Below are 21,756 nucleotides of genomic sequence, written 5' to 3'. Positions count from 1 at the left end.
ACCAGGAAACAAGGTTGCACCGCAGACATGCACATTTGTGCTTTTCCACATGGCCCTTCATGAATCAGAGCCAAAGTCATTAAGGTCATTATATTGGAATCTGGTGTGTTTACGTATCTTACCGTTTAGTTTCCTTGTGAGTCTATTTTTTAGTCCTTCCTCAATGCTGTTTCTTTAAACATCCTGTTTTTGCATACATCTTCCAACCATTCTCAAATTTCTTCCACCTCAGGCTTCTCTCTAAACCCTTACTCATTCGCAACAGATAACTTAATCATACCACTTACCATCAGATGTGGACTGAAGACCCAGATGAGTCTACCCTTTATGTCTTACTGAAAGGTCTAGACTTACTCCATCCATCACCCCAGGGATTTGAGGGAATCTATTTGTGACACATCTAATCCCCTGTTGATTGCTTGTATCCATTCGATTTACCAGGTGAAGTAGGTGGCTGCCATTTTTCTCATTCTCTCCTTCATTTTACTCCTTCTTGGAGCTACACCCTCGGTTGCAAGGGATTTCTTTCACATTAATGAAGCCATGGTTATTGGCAATGGGGGTCAGCTATCTACACTAATTTTTTCCCCCCACTGGTCCCCGTTATCCTTTTGCTAAGCGAGTTGTTTAATCGCAGCCTTGTGAATACTCTTCCTCTTTGGAGGTTTTGTTAAGGCTAAACCAGCATAGAAATTTTCATAGAGTGATCTAATAATCTACATTATGGCCCTCCCTGGATCCAGTATTCAGATTAGAACATGAGCTATCATAGGTACCAAAGTGGTCCGTATGTATCCACGGTTTCTCTTTTGAATGTGATATCAATTTTTGCAAACTTACTAAATCATTTTCACTTTTAGAGAATCGAATATATTGTAATGGGTCATTTAAGATGCTTTTGTCTGTGTATGTGTACTTTAATGAAAATGTTACATATAAAGAATGTTATTAAACTAAAGACATATTTCTGTTAGGTCATTTTAGGCCCCTGGTGAAACTATTATTGTTATGCATTTGTACTTAGTAGCATCTCTAAAAACCTAAGTAATCTTGGAAAAATGACAATTAAAGGAACGGTTGTTCCTTTGTATCCATTAGCCTCCTGAAGATGCATCTCCACGTCTTATGACATTCAGAGACTCAAACCATAATTTGAGCTAATCCTGAATCCTGAGGTGGATATCTAGCACACACATAAAGTTCAGTATGATTGTAACCTAATTCCTCCTGCTTGCTATCCGCAGCAACAACCTTGATTAACAAGTTTGGTTATCTGACATACATCCAGATGACTTTACCGTTCTGCAGACAATCAATGCAAATTTACTGGAATTCACCCTCAACTAAGTACCATCATTCTAAGTAAACATCACCACGAAAACCAAGATAGCTTGATATCACTTCTCCCTTACGAAAATAGTGATACTCTCCCTGCCTGAAACCAACTTCAAAACTACAGTTAAAGCCTTGGACATTTTTCACCTGGTTGAAGGAAAGTGATATGTTTTCTAGATTTTCTAGAAATGCAGAGGTCGGGTTTCTAGACTCCCTGGGACCAAGGACTACGTCAACTTGCTAATACGAATCAGAAAAACAGTTGTACCGCAACCATCATGCAATCTACTGAGCAGAATTTGACCAAGATGCACTCATTTGTGACGAGGGGAGATTCATGGTTGCAGACTTGCCTGGTACTTCCTAGGCATCCAAACTGAGATGTTGATAAAAGTAGCGCAGCAGGAAAAACTCTGATCCCTGAGGTTGTGATTGGATCATGGTGAGAATCCTGTAAAAGACCAATTAGGGATGATTGGTTATTAAAGCTGATAATAATGCAATCCCCTGAAAACTCCTTAACCATACAGCCCACCCATCTACTCTTGGTGCGAATAGGATGTGTTAAATAGGCTGCCCTTGCACCTAACGCGGGTATGAAACTGATGTGTGACCTGATTAATTAATTAACTGTGTTGTCGACTATGTCACATGCTGGCCTAGGGTTGGAACATTGGTTAAAATTGCTATGTATGTGCAGGCAGCTGGAGTCAAATGACAGGTGAATTTCCTACTAAGCTCCCTCCTCTTGACATCGCTTGGTAGACTACTGGGGTCCCTTACTTGCGTTACAGGGTTGACATGCTCCCTTGAGCCAATAATAGCGTCATCATTGGGGAGCTGGGATGAGAATACAATACTTGGGTCGGTGTTGCAATGGAGGACACTTGCTTCTGTGTCTTAAGGGCTGCAGAGAGATTAATTACAGAAGAGCAGATGGCAGCAGGTTTAATAACGTAGTGTAAACGACCGCCACCTCTCCCCTCCTGGCCAAGGAGTGTAAAGCTAGTTTATGTATAATTAGGTCCAGCAGCTTAATGATCAGGTTGAGTCTTCCAGAGTTTGCTTGAGTTCATCTCATAGTTCAGACATTAGATCATTCTTAAGTGTATCCAGGTTACCCATTGGCACTGGAGAGGCAGAGAAATGTTCTGGGGGGGCAAACCTACAGATCTAGATCTTTTCTCTAAAATGTTAGGGTTTTCCCATCGTGTTGGTCACTTTGCCGCAGATACTGGAGTTGGAGAAGACAACACAAGGTCAGTAGTGGCTGGCATGAGCTCATCTTTGACCAATGATCAGGAATTACTGAGGCCAGGACCAGCAGCAGATCCCTGAGCAACACAACCTGTGGGAGCGGTAGGCGTCCCTCCATTATCCATGAGCAGCGAGAGGCGCCTTTCCCCCAGCTGGATTTCCTTGTCCATGACCCCCACCGCCCTCTCAAAAAAAACCTCAAGGGTGGTGGTAGTTTTACCACTGTTTGGCCATGCCCTTCTAATTTCCGATTCACCATATTGTCATAGATAGTAGGTGAATGGGACCAAGTGCCAAATGCCAAGAGCAATAGGTCAGGGTGGCAGGATCCGGCTGGTGAACCTATTTGGATAGTCCCTATCCAAGAGAGATGAGCACCAAAGCAAGCTCCAAAACAAGAAAACACACTTTCTCTCACCAGTCCCTCAGGTATCAAACCCAGCCTCCCCCAAGCTTGGAAAGGCGTAGACGGGCCCAGTCTTAGCCCAGTCTTCACACATCCCATGTAGCAGGGGAATTGGTGGTGCTACGAGCACATTATGGGCCAGCCCTCACAAAGTAATGCTGGGCACTGCAGTCCAAAGTGCCCCAGCAAGTAAGACCAGTGACTAAGCTACACCTGCCACCCTCCAGGAACGGTTGGCACATCCCAGTGCATACATCCCGGGGCACCCTGCCTATCTGTCAGATGGTTCTCCTGATCTCATGTACTGTGACGAGGCTTCAAGCTGTCATCTTGACATGATATAAAAATCTACTGAATGAAGTGCCTAAAAGTAGGCATGCTGAAATGCTATAAAAATATTTTAAGCGCTAGTAGCTGTGGCATGGTAAACCAGTTTCAGAGGGAGTTGCCTCTGGGCCAATGTTAGTGTTTTATGAGTCCCTTCCAGGCAGAAGTTCAGTAGGAATACACAGGTGTGCCAATGACAGATCTAAGAGACAGTGTGGGGGGATTCAAAGGAGCTAATTGCAGCAACGGAGATAGGGAAAGTGAAAGGACAAAGAGAGGCAAGTAGAGAGAACAAGCGAGAGACGGAAATTGGACAAATTAAATGTAAGAACTAAAATGGGGATGAAAGAAAGAGGAGAAGGTAGAACGAGGGCAAAAAAGAAGCATTCTTTTTTTTTATTTTTTATTTCACGAGTGTCCCTGCAGATCCATCTGGAAGTCATTGACTAAAAATGTACACAAAGCACCATTTAGACTTTTTAAAACCAAAATCTCAAGTGGGACACACCTCGCATCCGATCTCCAACTCCTGAATTCCTCTGTGGGCAGTCCGACCGACTCCTTCTCCCTCAGTGGCTTAGATGTGCGGTTTAGAGTGGGCGAGGGCAACGCTTTCATTTTCAGGCTACTTCCTTGCCTAGTAGCGATGACAGTCATTGGCATTTTGTCGCTGCTCTCTGGTTTACTTTTGCCTCCAATCTTCCATGCCCATGGAAATGGCACACACAAAACACCTGGCTAGCTTGGGAGCTGCTAAATGTGAATACTAAGGTGAACATAAAAAATGTGTTAATGAATTTATGAGGCTCGAGTTGGAAAACCCAAACTTTGTTTAAAAAGAATCAAGCTATGCATTGCATTTGTGTGCGGTTTACAGTGTGTATCTTCAATAAACAAGCACAGGAAGTCTGTGTTTGGACTATTCAAGCAGGCCACAGATTTAGGCTGTTGGGGGAAGAATGGGCAAGAAAGCAAACAACTGCAAAACTCACTTCTGGTCTGTGGAACAGCTTCACGTAACTCTTGGCGTTCTCTCTATTACAGCGGAAGGTGGAGGAATCGCAGCAGAGTAAGAAGGTCCACCGTACTCTGCCCAAAGATCAGACACAGTTACTATCCCTGCAGCATGACCACAGGCACAGGAGCAAGCAGCTCTCCAAGATATCTGGCTCAGCCGCTCAGACTCCATCAGTCAGCACGCCCAAAGAGGTACGAGAGGTCCCACTGGTGTGCCCTTCATGCATGACCCCATTGCAGCTCTCCATGTGCACTATCACATCTCTAATAGCTCCTTGCTTCCTGTGTATTGGTTGCTAATTGCCTGACTGCAGTTCTGCTGAGCTGCATTCCAGGCTGCTTAAAATCGATAGCTCTTTTAATTGTGGTCCCTTTGAAACTATGAGTCTGTTCCCTGGATGACAAATTAGCATAAATATGCATTTTTAATCAGAGACTCTATCACATATAATCTGTCCAACTGGAATACAGACCAATGCTGCAAGATTAAGAGACAGCCATAGGCATAGGTTAAACACGTGGATGTCAACTTGAAGTAGTAATGGGAAACACATACTGCCCTTGCTTGCAGTTTAGTACCTCTGACACTGACATCACAGTCATTAATCTCTGTGGTTCTATGAATATTTTCGAGAACAGAAGTAAACAATTTGTCTAGAGCCCACTTCCTGCCCTTTCTCTGCCTAAAGTCTTTGCAGCAAAAATGGGTCTATTTTGGTACTAAAGGTGGGGCAAGGGGTCAACGCTGTGATGTCATCAAGTGCTTAAAGGGTACACAATTTCACCGTCATCTACATCCATGTCCACAAGCATTGCCAATCACGCTGTTGGTACCCTGTTCTCTAAATTTGAAGTGCTTTGTGATGAGGGCCGTCTTGGTTACGGTCCATAGGTTCCCCACTGACAAGACTCTATTGATAAGACCCGAAGAGGCAGAAAAGTGTGAGTCATAATGAGAACATGACCCATGAGGTTGAGATGGATTATCGCATTGAGGATGAGTTATGTAGAATACACATGGGCTCTATAAAGTGATACAATTGTAGAAATCGGCCCCATAAAGTGATAGACTCTAGTTATGTTACTCTAATGGCTACAAGCCTGGATTTCTAAAATGAGAATGAGTGCATCTTTATTTGCATTTGGTTAGAGAGGGGTTTGTGCTTCGCCCATGGGCGACTTTTGCATTTTCCCATTTAGTCAAGGTTCAAACAGATCGCCGAAGGCATGGTCATGTAAAATTTAGGGATTCTGCAAGAATAATTTGAGAACTACATGGTGAGAGTTGTATGCCCTTGAAGATTTGCTCTTAGTGAAGATGTAAAAAACGAGTGAAATGTCATGCCACAATGCTGCAGTACAAGTGCAACCCTTTCCAGTTGCATTTGTGGCATTTATAGAGTGGTGGAAGAATATTACTTTCCCCAGACAGAACTAAGAGGAGGAAATCATATGCAGCTTTGAAGGCTGCACCGAGCCCAGGCAGCTCTGTTGCTGGATCCCTGCACCACAAAAATATATTTTTATTTGTGGCGTTTTATATAGCATGAACTAGACCCAATGGTATCAGAGCGCTTTACATGAGCACCAGTTACATTACAGACAGACATATTAATTTTTTTTGTTTTTTTTGTCAGTCATGGGGAGATTAAGTGATTTACCCAGAATCAGAGAATGTTGAGCATCCCTGCCGAGACTCAAACTCAGTTCCACAGCTTCGAGGTCAAACGCCCTAGCCGTTAGGCCACATTCTCTCCAAATATGATATGCATTAACTTTTGCTTTTGATTTTGGAAATAGTAGTGGTGGTTAATAGGAAATTCACATACTATATGTAATTTGGTTTGAGATGTTCAAATCCACAACCAGAACTGTGTAAGCAATTTGAGATTTGATATATATGAGATATCATACATGCACACTCTATCAGAGATCTACTGAAACTGACACCATTTGTTAAAATATCTGTACATTTGCTCCTGTGCTGCTCTTTAGTTCATTTACATTTTTGCATTCAGCTGCATTGCCAAAGTTACCAATCCTCACTGTTACAGGAAGAATTTGTACGCCCAGTAAGTCACGAACGCGTCACTGCATGCAAGATAATGTGTGGGCTAAGTGCCGATCATGGTGGACGTGTAGCTCCGGAGCTCCGTCCTTAGCCCGTAATATAAGCTGATTATCCTGCTATCCTGACCTGCAGCCCACCTGCACTCGGTGCCCAGAGGACCCGGGGGCGACCGGCATACAGCGGACGGGCGCTGCTCCTCCAATGCTCGCACCGAGAGAGCGCCGGGACCGTGGTGCTGCTGCGGCCTGTGACACGGAGTGAGGCCTCGGCCTCGATTTGTGGACTGCCCGGCCCAACCTAGGTCATTGGCTGGCTGTGAGAGGGACCTTGGACTGGAGAAACGGCGGACGCTTTGCCGCGACCTCGGGGTATACTGCGGGCCCCCCCCCACGCCGCCTGTGACCTCACTGCCTCCTACATCGGCCCTCCGGACACTCGCTGGTCTCCCTTACTGCGGGACCCTCTGGCCGGCCGGGACTCTGGACCCAACATAGCAGAATCGCCACGCAGCTACAGCGCCTGAGCCCGGACCCCCCACTGGAGTATAGAACGGGTTCTGCGGGAGGCAAGGCCCGCCATCGGCACTGCACACGCGAAGTCTGCTCACGGCACAACGCGCCGGGAGGCGAAGGGAAGCCCGGCAACGAGAAGGTACTGCAGGCGCCATTTTATTTGCACCCCGGAGCGGGGTCCAGGACGTTGGGAACTCGATCCCGGCAATTGGCACACCCGGACACCGGCGCAGGCGGACATTCCGCAGTGGGAGTACGTGAGGCTGTCTACTTCCAAGGTTGGTGCCTACTAGCATAGCGGCATACCTGCGACCTCACAAACTGGAGAGGGGGGCATCGGGCACACGTGGGGGAAAGAAGACTCGCCCGGTGAAGCCCTGACGCCACGCTGCACACCTAGCGCCTGCCGCGATACTGACCGTTGGCGCTGCCCCTACTCATCGCCTTCCCCGGCCTGTGGACTCCCCCCTGCACCCTGCACAGCCAGGCACTTACCGGCTCTCAAGACCACCAGCGGTGCCCCACTCCGCCTTGTGACGACACCGCGACCCGCTGACCGCCGTCACCCGGACACAAACTGGCCTGAAACACTCCCAACTGCCCACAGACTGCGTCGCAATCCCCTGCATTCAGCGGAACCTGGGTACCCCGCTTTCAAAGCCCGACGCCCTTGCGTGAGCACTTGCATAGGGGAGACCGGACACGAATACTCCAGCGTCGCCCTGCTTACCAGGTCAATGGGTAGACACAGGGGCAGGAACCAGGACTTAGGCGCCCCGGCAGATATGCAGTCCACGGGCTCAGAAGACCCACTGGCCTCTTCGAACGCGGACATCATACCGCCGACAGGGAAGGGATCTCAAGACGCCAAATTAGACCTAATCCTCAACGAAATACGCGCCACGCGCGAAGCGTTGGAATCACGCATTGATAGCATGGCGACCGGCCTATCCCTATTGCGGGCTGACCACAACAAGCTGGCGGAGCGAGTCTCGGAGCAGAAGATTGCACTAAATGACCTCCTACCCCAGCAGACGGAGCATTCTTCGAAACTGGAGGCCGTGGAGAAGCAGCTCAAACAGCTATGGGACAGAGTGGACGATGCGGAGGGACGTGCCCGCCGCAACAACGTCCGCATCCTAGGTATTCCGGAGCGAAGCGAGGGGAGGGACCCCACCCGATTCGTCGAGGACTGGCTGCGGAAACTGGTGGGCCAGGACGACCTTACGGCCTTGTACAGCGTGGAGCGGGCACACAGGATGCCATCGCGCCCCCCGCAACCGGGAGCGCCCCCTCGACCATTGATTGCGCGCCTACTCCATTTCAAAGACCGAGACACTGTCTTAAGAGCGGCAAGGGAGAAGGCGCCTATACGCTTCGAAGACAAAACCATATCAGTGTACCCCGACTTCACGCCAACGGTACAGAGAGCCCGGTCCACTTTCCTGGGGGTGAAGCGCAAACTCAGAGACAGAGACATGAAATATGCGCTGTTATTCCCTGCAAGACTCAAGATACTACTCGGCAATAAATCCCACTTCTTTGACTCGCCGGAGGAGGCGGAGGAATGGATGGAAGTCACACTCACCCCTCCGGCCTCACAAGACCCATTCGCAGATGTCCACAGTGGGGGACACGAAGCATCACAGGGACGACAAAGCACTCCTTCCACTTCCGGACATCACCCCGCGCGAGGCGCACAGATGAACGCTCGATCACCCGGGGACCAAACAGCGGGTCCTACTTCAACTTCAACAGCACGGATGCGATTAACAGAGGAGGCGCTGGCCGCCCACGACGCGGAAGCAACCGTGGACGGGGGCACCGTCACCACCGACACCCACACTGAGGTTTCCGGGTCGGTGGACAGCCTACAGCTGTTCCCCAAGGTCACGGCCCAGATGGCAGAGGAGTTCTGACTATCGGCATGACTGATCCTCTTCAGGTGGTAAAGTATAACCGGCCCCTCTTCCTCATACATGGTGGGTTGCAGGAGGGCTCACCCTATTCAGGGCTACCATGCCAAAGCAGGCCATCAAGAGACAGTCAACAGAGGCCTGCTTCCCCCGTTTTGAACATGGAACACACTGACTTGTGCCCACGTTGGGCACCCTTGTTTGGCTCCCGAGCCCGTTGGCCTGGGAACCTTTCAGTTCAGGGGTTATATGTTTACATGGCACTCTTACCTGGCACCACGACGAACCTAACATGGTCACTTACAAGCTTCACTCCACCACCACACACAGATGGCTATGGGACCTCTTAATGTATATCCTTTGTGCACCTGGAATGTACGGGGACTGGGCTCGATACACAAACGCCACAGAATCCTGGCCCAACTTAACCGCAGAGGGACACAGATAGCTTGTCTGCAAGAGACACATTTAAACAGTGCTGAGACTGTGAAGTTACGCAAAAAATGGAGAGGACAGCTCTTTGCTACCTCCTATTCTGCGTTCTCAAGGGGGGCGGCGATTTGGCTTCGCAACTCTGTCCCCTTCAAGGCATTAGAACAAAAGATTGATAAGGAGGGGCGATATGTATTTGTGCGGGGTTCACTAGATGGGGATGCTATTGTGTTAGGATGTGTGTACTCCCCAAACACAGGCCAATCTGAATTCTTGCTCACACTAAATGGGATGCTGGCTGACTGGGCTGACCACCAGTGGATTATTGGGGGGGATTTCAATGCCGTACTCGATCTTACACTGGATAGGTCACACCCCCCCCTGTTGGCCACTGAGAGCAGAAAACAGGCGGAAGCCCTGGCACGTTGGGCTGAAGGCTGGGAATTGGCAGACGCATGGCGCAGCACACACGCACAGGAGAGGGAATATACCTTTTTCTCCCCGCCCCACCAGCTCCATACGAGAATTGACCATGTCTTCTGCTCCCGCTCCCTGACGACCTCAATTGTACAGGCCCAACACATGGGCAAAACCCTGTCAGACCACAACCCAGTTGAACTCACCTGGCATTGGGGCAGGTTGACGCCCCCAATCCCGACATGGCGCCTACCCCCTGACCTGCTTGAAGACACGGTTTTTAGATCGTCCCTTTCCGACACTATAGACACATACTTCACCACGAACGCGAACACAGCCAGCACCCGTCAGATCGAATGGGACGCATTTAAGGTCTGTCTAAGGGGAGAGGCGATGGCCGCGCGAGTGGGCAGAAAGAAAGAGGTCATCAATCAATTGAAGGAAGTGGAGGGTTCCCTAGCGTCCCTGGAGAGTGAGGCAGCGGGCACTAATGCACATTTCACCCCACTACAGGAGGCCCACATCAGACACGCAGAGCTTCTAGAGGACCTGAGGCTCCTGGATTACAGAGAACACACAAATAGGCAGCATACGCAGGCAGACCGGGCTGGTACCATTCTGGCCCGGATACTACGGGATTCCCCACCATGCCACCCAATCTTAGAAATTATGGACCAAACAGGCACTCCTGCTACCACACAAATAGGGATTAATACGGCGTTCAGGGACTATTACACCACGCTATATAGCCCCCCCCCCGCCCCAAGCGGAGTTCGCTTATGAGGCCTTTATGGGGGACCTGGTCCTGCCCCGGCTTACCGACATACAAAGCAAAGCCCTACAGCGCAACATCACACTAGCGGAAATCAGACAAGCGATACGAGCCCTCCCTAGGAATAAGGTACCAGGGACCGACGGCCTCCCGGCCGAATTCTACACAACGTTCATAGATCGATTGGCCCCACGTTTACATACTCTCTATATGGAAGCCTTACGAACTGCCTCCATGCCGCAATCGTCCATGCAGGCATTGATCACATCTCTCTTAAAACCAGGTAAAGAAGGGCTCCAGCTGGCCGACTACAGACCCCTGTCCCTCCTGAACACTGACTCGAAGATCTTGAGTAAAGTGCTGGCGACGAGACTAATTCAATATATTTCCCTGTTGATCCATCCGGACCAATGTGGTTTTGTGCCGGGCCGGAGCACGGCCATGAATCTCAGACGCTTGGCCCAACTGATGTTGGGAGACACGGGGGGGCGAGCCAGGAGGGCTGCATCACACTAGACCTGAGACAGGCGTTCGACTCCCTTAGATGGGACTACATGTTTGCCACACTCTTGAGATTCGGGATACCGCCCGAATTCGTTGCCTGGGTCAGGCTTCTGTACACTCTCCCTACAGCGAGAGTGCGCACTTCTAGACATATTTCGGGTCCTATAGCTATAGCAAGGGGCACCCGACAGGGCTGCCCGCTTTCCCCTCTCCTATTTATCCTTGCCCTCGAACCTTTGCTGTGCAGCCTCAGGGCGAGGGCCCCCCGCTATGGCATCCAGAGACATGGGACGACGCACATTGTGTCCGCCTATGCCGACGACATCATACTGTACCTTCGAGACATACGGGGAGATATGGGCCCTATACCCCAATTGTTTGAGGACTTCAAGGAGATCTCAGGCCTTGCTATAAGTGAACCCAAGTCATATGGGTACACTTTCAGGAATACAGACTCTTCCACTCCCCTACCCTTCGCTCCACACGAATTCCAGATATCGGGTACCACCTTCCGATATCTAGGGATACACATTTACAGGGAAGCTGACATGATGATTGACGGCAACCTTGGCAGAGCCATGAGAGCACTGAAAGCGCAAATTCAGTTCTGGCTGACACTGCCCCTCTCTGTTGCTGGCAGAGTGGCCATCTCCAAGATGGTAATGCTCCCTCGCCTAGTTTACCACTTCACCAACCTGCCATTCCTGATCCCCGCCGCGACGTTTCAACATCTCGACACACTGCTCACGGAACTTGTGTGGGGACACGGGTGCAGACGTATAGGTCTAGCCAAACTGCAGCTCCCCTCAACTTCCGGTGGTATGGGCCTCCCAGACTTTAGGGCGTATAACTATGCGTGCCAACTACAATGGCTGGCCTACTGGGTGGCGGGCCGCAACCTCCACGAGCTCAATATGTCAGAGAGGGAACATGCAAGGGGGGACATACACAAGTTGCTCCTACCCCATTCGGACATACCGAGACATGCCCCGCCACTCCTCCGGCTAGCGGTGTCATACTGGCGGAAGGCAGTGAAATACACTTCCCCCAAAACATCTTATGCCCCCACGATCCCGCTTCTGGGCATTCCACTGGGCTCGGGTACACTGACAACAAACAGACTGACGCAATGGCAGGACGCGGGGGTGACCCATGTGGGAGACCTGTTCGCAGAGGGACGCCTACTGTCCTTTACAGACTACAGGGCTGTGCATAACGTCCCCAGAGGCTCATTCCTATTACATGCAGGCCTTAGACACTATATAACACGCACCTGGGCGCCTGAGGGACGGGAGCCAGCTACCAACCCCCTGATAACGATGCATTACCTCATGGGCACGGGCAGCCACCTAACCAAATGGCTCACTGCTAGCATAAAGGCTGGGAAGGCGGTCCCTCTAACAACTCTCAGGTCAGCATGGGAAGGCGACATAGGTAGGCCACTGAGGGACAAAGAATGGGAACGCATCCTCCAGTTCCCCAAGAAGGTAGCCAGAAACCCCAAATACAAGTTTATTCAGCTGATGCTGCTACATAGGGCCTACCTGACCCCACATCGCCTGCATATGATGTTCCCCGACACAAGCAGCAACTGCCCCCGATGCGACGCTGACGATGCATCACTAATACACATGCTCTGGCAATGCCCCAAGTTGGGTCATTGCTGGGCCACCATAGCTGACTCGCTTGAGAGTGCCGGAACCCTGTCCCGATCGCTCACTATAGAACACACACTACTGGGGTTGGGTCCGTCGACACGCACAAGGACCGTGGCAGCACGTTTCACAGACCTGGCCTTACTGCTAGCAAAACGAGCAATCACGATGAGGTGGAAGTCCCCCAGACCCCCTGACCCGGATTTATGGAAAACAGAGGTGCTTAGATGGGGCAAGGCAGAGGGCGAGGCTTTACAACGAGAAGAACACAGAGGTCTCAGGAAAACACTGATCTCCCTGGACTGGTACACGGTGCTGGGGGCCTTCGAAACTGGGGGGGTGGAGGAAGGGGAGGACACAGATGACTCGATACAAGCGGGATGTTAGGGTCCGGCCCCGTGGGACATTCATGAAGTGAGGTGCACTATGCTGGGGTACCGGGAACCCTGTACCATTGACAATGCTATGGCCGCCGGCCACTGTGTGTGGGGCGAAAGGAGGAATAGTCAGAATTACTGTACTTTACGGAGCAACAGGTGATCAGGATGTAAATGTCACATTTACTCGCATATGAGGGGAGTGCCGGGAGGGATTTTAGCGGGTGGGGGAGGGAGTGGGTATGTTAGGGGACTGTTCAGTTGCTGTGATTTCAGACGAAAATGGAAAATCAAGGTTACTACAAGCTTGTGAATGTTGAGCAGGCATATGATTATGACGTACTGATTATTGCTATGCCCGAGTATGTATGTAACTGCTCCAATTACTATGCTAATAAACAGATTTAAAAAAAAAAAATGCATGCAAGATAATGTGTGTGCAGGAAAGGGGAAGCGTGCTGAAAAAAACATTTCCCCAGGAAAAAACCTCCGACAGTCCCTGCGTGATAAGCTGCGGTGAACCGGAAGTGCTGCTGAGTAACACCTTGTGAAGTTTCACCAGCAATGGCAAAGGGCTTCTGAGTCAGCCATACGCTCCGAGTGTGTTCTTGAACAAAGGATTAATTAAAACACGCTTTCATTGGTCTTCCACTACAGAACAACCAACATCTCATTTTCAATGTTGTATTTAGAGAGATATAAATGCAATGGACGCCGAGATCATTCATATTGATACTTGTATTATATGTGGATTGGAAGCTGTAAAGCTGTGTCAGTGCGTGCTGTACAAACGCAGTGTTTGTAAAAGCTGGAAGCATTCGAATTTAAAGCAAGCACTGGCAAAGCCAATAGGTAGTACCTTGGCAAACTGGTGAGCTGAGTAACGTGTTTATTTTTTTCCGGTATTAGTTTTTTTTTTTTTTTACTGAAAGCATATTCAACAAAAATAAGAAGTAGGTTGTCGTCTAACCTTATGCCTGCAATAGGAATGCTAAAAAAAAATAGTTGCTATAATTTTAATCAGGTCAGATGTGGGTCCTAAGCAGTGGTCGAAGTGGGGAAAAAAAAGTAGGGGAACTGTGGGTGCAGAATCAGGGGGCGGGAATAACCAAAGGTTGAATCAGTGGGCGGAGTCAGGGGTGTGGCTAGAAATAGCAAAACATACACATTTTTAGTACGTTTAGCATTTCCCTGACCAGTTACAGCTTATAACGTTATTTAATTAAAACAATGGATAAACATGTTTATTTGAGGTTTAATTCAGGAAAAAGCAAACACTCATAAGGAATACAAGTTTATGTAAAGCGTGTGAAATATAAGCCGGAACAACATGTTACCTTAATGCTTTTACTCTCATTGTTCAGAAATCCATGATTATTTTTTGTCTCAAACATTGAGGTCATGAATACAGGGCTCCTCCTGTACACATGTGTTAAGCAGGGCTCAGAAGAGAAAGGGACTCTTCAGGAGAATCTAGACTCACGGAAACCCACAAAGGCATGTCAGCCAGCTAGCTGCTCAATCATAAGATCACAAAAAGAACAATTGGTGGTCAGAATGCAGAACAATATCATACATTCACCCCAGTTCAGAGATCTGGGACTAAATCCATCGTTTTTTGCTCACCATGCCATTCCAGTTTGGACCCAGCCATATGCAAATCAGTTTTGATCCTGCGCCCAATGTGAACAGTCCAGCCTGAACTGCCAGGCCATATGTATTCAAGTGTCCTTTCATTTGGGAAGCGAAAACAAAGCAGTACCCCCTGAACTATGCACATAACATATTGCTCTTTGATATGCATGGTACATGTTCTTTGCAGCAGGCATATTACCCCTCTGCAGTGACCTTAGATGAGGCAAACAGCCACCAGACAAAACATGCTCCCATCTCTCTCCAGCAGGTACATTGATCACCAAAGTTATCTTGGCACTTGTATTGTTGACCAAAACCTGCTGAATATACCAAGAAATTTGCAGTGTTTTTAAAACTCCTGCACTTATACAAGACCGGTCCCCCCAAACTAAACTGGCCCCCTACCCTTCCAGTCACCCTGGGAAACGCCTGCTCCTGTCCTTTCACTGCTCCTTTCCAGTCAGTACTCCTGCTCGATCAACACTGCGGCTTCGTCAATTCCCCTGCCCCCTCCCTTCTCCTGTCCTGTCACTGCTCCTGCCCTGTTCACTGCTCCTGCCCTGTTCACCGCTCCTGTCCTGTTCACTGCTCCTGCCCTGTTCACTGCTCCTGCCCTGTTCACTGCTCCTGCCCTTTTCACTGCTCCTGCCCTTTTCACTGCTCCTGCCCTGTTCACTGCTCCTGCCCTGTTCACTGCTCCTGCCCTGTTCACTGCTCCTGTCCGTTCCCCGCTCCTGACCTGTTCACCGCTCCTGACCTGTTCACCGCTCCTGTCCGTTCCTGGCACCTGTCTGTTCCCAGTCCCTAATCACTGCTTCTGCCCCGTCACCTCTTCTGCCCCGTCACCTCTCCTGCCCCATCACCTCTCCTGCCCCGTCACCTCTCCTGCTCCGTCACCTCTTCTGCCGGTCATGTCACCTGCCTGTCATGTTGCCTGCCCGTCACTTCTTGTACCCGATCACCTCTCCTGCCCCGTCACTTCTCACTTCTCCTGTCCCGTCACTTCTCCTGCCTCGTCACTTCTCACTTCTCCTGTCCCGTCGCCTCTCCTGCCCCGTCACTTCTCACTTCTCCTGTCCCGTCGCCTCTCCTACCCCGTCACTTCTCACTTCTCCTGTCCCGTCACTTCTCCTGTCTTGTCACTTCTCCTGTCCCGTCACTTCTCTTGTCCCGTCACTTCTCCTGTCCCGTTGCTTCTCCTGTCCCGTTCACCGCTCCTGCCCCGCTCACCACTCCTGCCACGTTCACCGCTCCTGCCCCGCTCATCGCTCCTGCCCCGTTCATCGCTCCTGCCCCGTTCACTGCTCCTGCCCCGCTCACTGCTCCTGCCCTGTTCACTGCTCCTGTCCGTTCCCCGCTCCTGCCCCTTTCCCCGCTCCTGCCCCGTTCACTGCTCCTGCCCCGTTTACTGCTCCTGCTTCGTTCACTGCTCCTGCCCCGTTCACTGCTCCTGCCCGGTTACCACTCCTGCTCAAGCCTAATCATTGCTCCTGCCCCATTACTTCTAATGCTTCGTCACTTCTCCTGCCCCATCACCTCTCCTGCCCCATCACCTCTCCTGCCCCGTTGCCTCCCCTGCCCAGTCGCCTCTCCTGCCAGTCACCTCTCCTGCCCAGTCACCTATCCTTTCCTGCAAAGTTCACATAGTGCCAAGAAGTAACTCAGTTCTGTGAGACTGCTGTACAGACTGCTCACTCAGAGTTACTAGCATCCACCTCAAGAGCTGTAGCTTTAGGCTCGTTGGCCCAATGCTGTTAAATTTCACACCAGCTGAAATTCGTTTTGGCAAACAGCCTTCTGTCCAGTCCACTACACAGCTCCAGACCCTGCTGTTCATATACAATCCTTGGGACAATTAGGAGCTTAGCAGGGAAGTGTCTGTTCTTTTGTGCAGTTTATCATACCCAAATCCCCCTCAACATGCACAGCTACCAAATTAAACATTGATACCATCTCTGGTGGTACGTGCATAACACCCCAAATTAGTGATACATGCTGAGACGTTTGCTGGAATCTCCCATCCACCCCCACTCCCACCCCAGCCCTCCACACGCCCCCCTTGGCCCACGAGGCCTGCATGCAACATTTAGTAGCCCGATTGGCTCCTGTAAGACACAGCCCTCTACTGACTTCAGACAGAAACACTTTTACTCAGCCATCAACAAAAATCAGGAATTTGAGTGCAGCTGAAGTTAAAATGACTAACAAACAGCATCAGTAATCTATGCGTGTGAGTAATGCAACCTACTTTCTATTGGTGTCTATTCAAGGCAATTGGTTTCATATTGCGTGGTTAAAAAAAAATAACGTATATTTTGCAGTGAAATACTCCTTAGGAATGTGCTGCAGCTTCTGCCTCAGAGTTCAAACAGCCTTTCACACTGATGCATTTGTTGGCATCTCAGCACGCCCGGGCTGATGATAAGTGAAATTTGAGCTAAAAGTTTACTCGAGACTTTGACTTAGAGGGTGTACATAATTAATAATTATAGCATCTGTTCGCGACGCCCCTGTTTAGTTTTAAAGGCACACCAGGGTGCGGCACAGATTGGGAACCCCTGTGCTAAAGGCAAAGGGCAGGCGAATTGTCATTCGAAAGGGGCTAATCGGCCTCCATCGGAATGACAATGGGCCTGCCCTCAGCCTGTGCGAGCTCAGGGAGGGGCTGCTGCAGCCTCTGGAGTTCACAGAGAAGTGCGAGCAGCCCCTGGAACCGTGATGAAAAAAAAAGGTCCCGGGATGCTTTGTGGAAAGTAAGAAGTAGGGGAACGGACTGAAAGAATTTTTAGAAGTAGGGGCACGCCGTGCCCTTCCGTCCCCGCCCACTTCTATTGCTGGTCCTAAGGCGAGTTGAGTGATCCCATTCCAGTTAATAGGGATGTTCAGTAAGGCTGTGTTCTCACCAGTGGTAGAAGTGGGCGGGATCGGAAGGGCACGGCGTGCCCCTACTTAAAAAAATTATTTCAGTCCGTTCCCCTACTTCTTTCATTCAAAAAAGCGTCCTGGGACGGCAAGAATAGTCCAACTTAAAAACGATAACTTTCTTTCAGTTTCCAGGGTCGGCTCGCACTTCTCTGTTGAACTCCAGAGGCTGCAGCAGCCCCTCCCTGAGCTCTCACAGGCTGAGGGCAGGCCATTGTCATTCCGATTGAGGCCGATTATCCCCTTTGGAGTGACAATGCGCCGCCTTTTGCCTTTAGCATATCATGCTGAGTTAGTGATTACAGAGGAGCTTTCCCCAGACAGAGTACTGTGGGGAACTAGCCACCATGTGAAATGTGTCAATGTTATACACAGACTGAACTGGGAAGGAGCAATGAAGGGACAGAAGAGGAGACAGGAAAGGAGAGGTGATGGGGCGGGAGAGGTGACCGGGCAGGAGAAGTAATGGGCAGGAGAAGTGAAGGGGCAGGTAAAAGTGACAGGGAAGGAGAGGCAACAGGGATGGAGAGGTGACATTGCAGGAGAGGTGACGAGTCAGGAGCAGTGACGGTACAGGAGAGGCAACAGGAAAGGAGAGGTGACGGGCAGGAGAAGTGATGGGGCAGGAGCAGTGACGGGGCAGGAGCGGTGATTAGGCATATGCAGGAGAGGTAACCGGGCAGGAGCGGTGAACGGATAGGGGCAGTGAACGGATAGGGGCAGTGAACGGATAGGGGCAGTGAACAGATAGGGGCAGTGAACGGATAGGAGCAGTGAATGGGGCATGAGAAGGAGACGTGATGGGACAGGAGAAGTGATGGGACAGGAGAAGTGATGGGGCAGGAGAGGTGACCGGACAGGAGCAGTGAACGGCAGGAGCAGTGAACGGGCCGGAGTGCTGACCGGGCAGGAGTACTGACCGGGCAGGAGTGCTGACTGGACAGGAGCAGTGAACGGCAGGAGCAGTAAACGGGCAGGAGCAGTGAATGGGCAGGAGCGGTGAACGGGCAGGAGTGGTGACCGGGCAGGAGTGCTGACTGGGTAGGAGCAGTGCATGGGTAGGAGCGGTGACGGGGTAGGAGCGGTGACTGGGCAGGAGCGGTGACTGGGCAGGAGTGGTGACTGGGCAGGAGTGGTGACGGGGCAGGAGCGGTGACGGGGCAGGAGCGGTGACGGGGCATGTGAGGTGACTGGGCAGGAGCGGTGACTGGGCAGGAGCGGTGACCGGGCCGGAGAGGTGACCGGGCAGGAGCAGTGAACAGGCAGGAGCGGTGAACAGGCAGGAGCGGTGACGGGGCAAGAGCGGTGACGTGGCAGGAGCAGTGAAGGGCAGGAGTGGTGACTGGGCAGGAGTGGACACTGGGCAGGAGCGGTGACTGGGCAGGAGCAGTGTACGGCAGGAGCGGTGACCGGGCAGGAGCGGTGATGGGGCAGGAGCAGTGATGGGGCAGGAGAAGTGACAGGGCAGGAGAAGTGATGGGGCAGGAGAAGTAACGGGGCAGGAGCGGTGAACGGGGCAGGAGCAGTGAACGGGGCAGGAGCAGTGAACGGGGCAGGAGCGGTGACGGGGCAGGAGCGCGGTGAATGGGTAGGAGCGGTAGACGGGGCAGGAGCGGTAGACGGGACTGGAGAGGTGACGGGGCAGGAGAAGTGATGGGGCAAGAGAAGTGACGGGGCAGGAGAAGTGACGGGGCAGGAGAAGCGACGGGGCAGGAGAAGTGATGGGGCAGGAAAAGTGTTGTGGCAGGAGAAGTGACGAGGCAAGAGAAGTGACGAGGCAGGAGAAGTGACGAGGCAGGAGAAGTGACGAGGCAGGAGAAGTGACTGGGCGGGAGCAGTGATTGGGCAGGAGCAGTGATTAGGCATGAGCAGGAATGGTGAATGGGTAGGAGCAGTAACCTGCAGGAGCGGTGAACGGGCAGGAGCGGTGAACGGGCAGAAGCGGTGAACGGGCAGAAGCGGTGAACGGGCAGAAGCGGTGAACGGGCAGGAGTGGTGACGGGGCAGGGGAAATGACAGGGAAGGAGCGGTGATGAGGTAGGAGAAGTGACTTGTACTTATGTTCCTTGCCTATTTATTTATATACTATTGCATGACATCCAATGATGTGTCTGCAAAGCATACCTGTTGCCCCAAATTTTTGTCCTGAATTTTGACCTCCTGTCCTGAATTTTTGTCCAGAATATTGACCTCCTGTCCTGAATTCTTGTCCTGAATTTTTACACTCACCATCCTGAATTTGTGCCCATGCCATTGTTCCTCCTTATATTTTGCACGCTTTACATAAACCTTTGTTCCCTATCAGTATTTGCTTTTTCCTGAATTAAACCTCAAATAAACATGTTTATCCATTGTTTGAATTAAATAACGTTATAAGCTGTAACTGGTCAGTGAAATGCTAAATGTACTAAAAATTGGTATGTTTTGCAATTTCTAGCCACACCCCTGACTCTGCCCACTGATCAAATCTTCGGTTGTTCCAGCCCCCTGATTCTCCACCCACAGTTCCCCTACTTTTTATTCTCCACTTTGACTACTGGTTCTCACCCCAACCGTATTGATTTTATTTATTAATGATCTGGTAACTCTGGTAACTCACCTAGAGAAGTGTGAGAATGATACCCCAAGATTAGCTGACGTCATGGTTCCGGCCCTTCTGTTTGCAGATGATACACTCCTGATCACAAAAACACCTATGGGCTTTCAAAATCATTTGGATTAGTTTGAGTCCTGCAAACAGAAGAGCCTAAAGATCAACATCAGGAAAACTTAGTTAATTGTTTTTAACCCTGTGCATCCACCAGAACCAACCCTACACTTAACAGGATTTCACTGGAGAGAGTTCATACATTTGTAGATCTGGGGGTCACCCTTACTGAACATTTTGATTAGGAACCCCATGTTATTAAATGTAGTATAAAGTTATAACAACACTCAGGGGGAATTGTGAAGTCATAGCAGGGTTCCCAATTTCGTCCTACATCCCAGCCCTCCAAATGTATAACCTCCAAGCCCTTGGGGCGGCTCTCGAAGGAGCAGAGCTTTGGGGCCACAGGGATGTAAGATCCCTGTTGAAAGTGGAAAATCACTTTACGCGATGTTTAACTAACCTTCCTGAAGTGCTCCACTAACCCCAATGAGATTAGATCTTGGTCTTAGATCGATCCCTGACAAAATAGGATTCAGACCCATTTTATATTGGTGTAGCCTTCGGGCGACCCAGAATTGATTTTTAATTGAAAGGTCTTGGAGAAAGTACTGGGGTTACCAAGGGCAGCTAAGATTTCTTGCCTTACATTTATAAAACAATGTCTATTTCCGATTTGGTGTGGGAACCTATTGACCACACCTCTGGAGGCCAACAGGGTATCTAAAGCAAAGATCAAGGGCATATAGTTGCAGCATTCGCATGAATCCCTTTTAGGGAAATCTAGTGTATGCACTCTCACAGCCTCCTTTCTTGAGTTCAAAGATGAATGCACTATGGGGGCGTGGCCGAGCCGAGCAGAAAGATGGCCGCTTGGTGAAGTGGCTCTGCCAGAAGAGTACATTATCCGGCAAATATCCCTCAAAATACTGCCCATCCAACCTTCTAGATGGAGGGAACAAATTGCTGAGGCGATGCAGCACTGATTGAAATATTCAGCCCTGCAGAGGACTGTTGCTTACCATTGGTGGCAGACCTTGTGAACCTGAGGCCTGAGCGGGGCAGCGGCTGCCTGGGAGGCCGGTGAGAGAGGGCGTGCCCATCATGCTGCTGAATCAAGAGCTGCTGGAGCTGGGGCCGACTGCCAGGGCTGCTGTGGAGTGGTGAGAGTGCCTGGGACGCCAGAGGGAACGACGAGTGCTGCCCCTAGGCCGGGGCTGACGGTGGGTGCTGCCGGGAGGTTTGCCATGCTCCCGGGAGAAATAACATGCGACCGCTGCTCTTTGCGACCTCGGTCGCATTGGCTGGGCGACGCTGTGCCAACTTCTGGAGGCAAACGGAGCGGGGAGTTGCCTGGCAGATCCAGGAGGCTCCCCCCTGTTGAGCAGGACTGCGTTGGTTGCGAGGCCCAGGGCAGAGTACGCTCCAGTACCGAGGATATCCGGAGGGGCGGCTACGGCGGCGTGTGAACCGGGGTATGGCCCGGGGCATCTGGGGTGCCCACCCAGCATCGGGCATGCATAGCGCCCTCGCTCCCTCAAGGTACTGTGCGAC

General features: G+C 50.6%; 1 protein-coding gene across 2 annotated transcripts in view; it reads left to right on the top strand.

Annotated features, from left to right (window-relative positions):
- NRK (Nik related kinase) overlaps positions 1-21,756 on the top strand; it is a 1,020,485-nt gene that overhangs the window by 620,615 nt on the left and 378,114 nt on the right. The window contains exon 14 of one of the 2 annotated variants that reach the window (XM_078688671.1): positions 4,370-4,534. The exons of the other annotated variant lie outside the window; for it this stretch is intronic. Within the exon in view, the coding sequence (XP_078544797.1) occupies positions 4,370-4,534 (165 nt within the window). The remainder of the gene's footprint in view (positions 1-4,369; positions 4,535-21,756) is intronic. 2 annotated transcript variants of the gene reach the window in all.

This window comes from Lissotriton helveticus, chromosome 4_1 (assembly GCF_964261635.1).
Source record: "Lissotriton helveticus chromosome 4_1, aLisHel1.1, whole genome shotgun sequence".
Taxonomy (NCBI): domain Eukaryota; kingdom Metazoa; phylum Chordata; class Amphibia; order Caudata; family Salamandridae; genus Lissotriton; species Lissotriton helveticus.
Note: the sequence above shows the minus strand (reverse complement) of the source record. Positions and strands in the feature narration are given on the sequence as shown.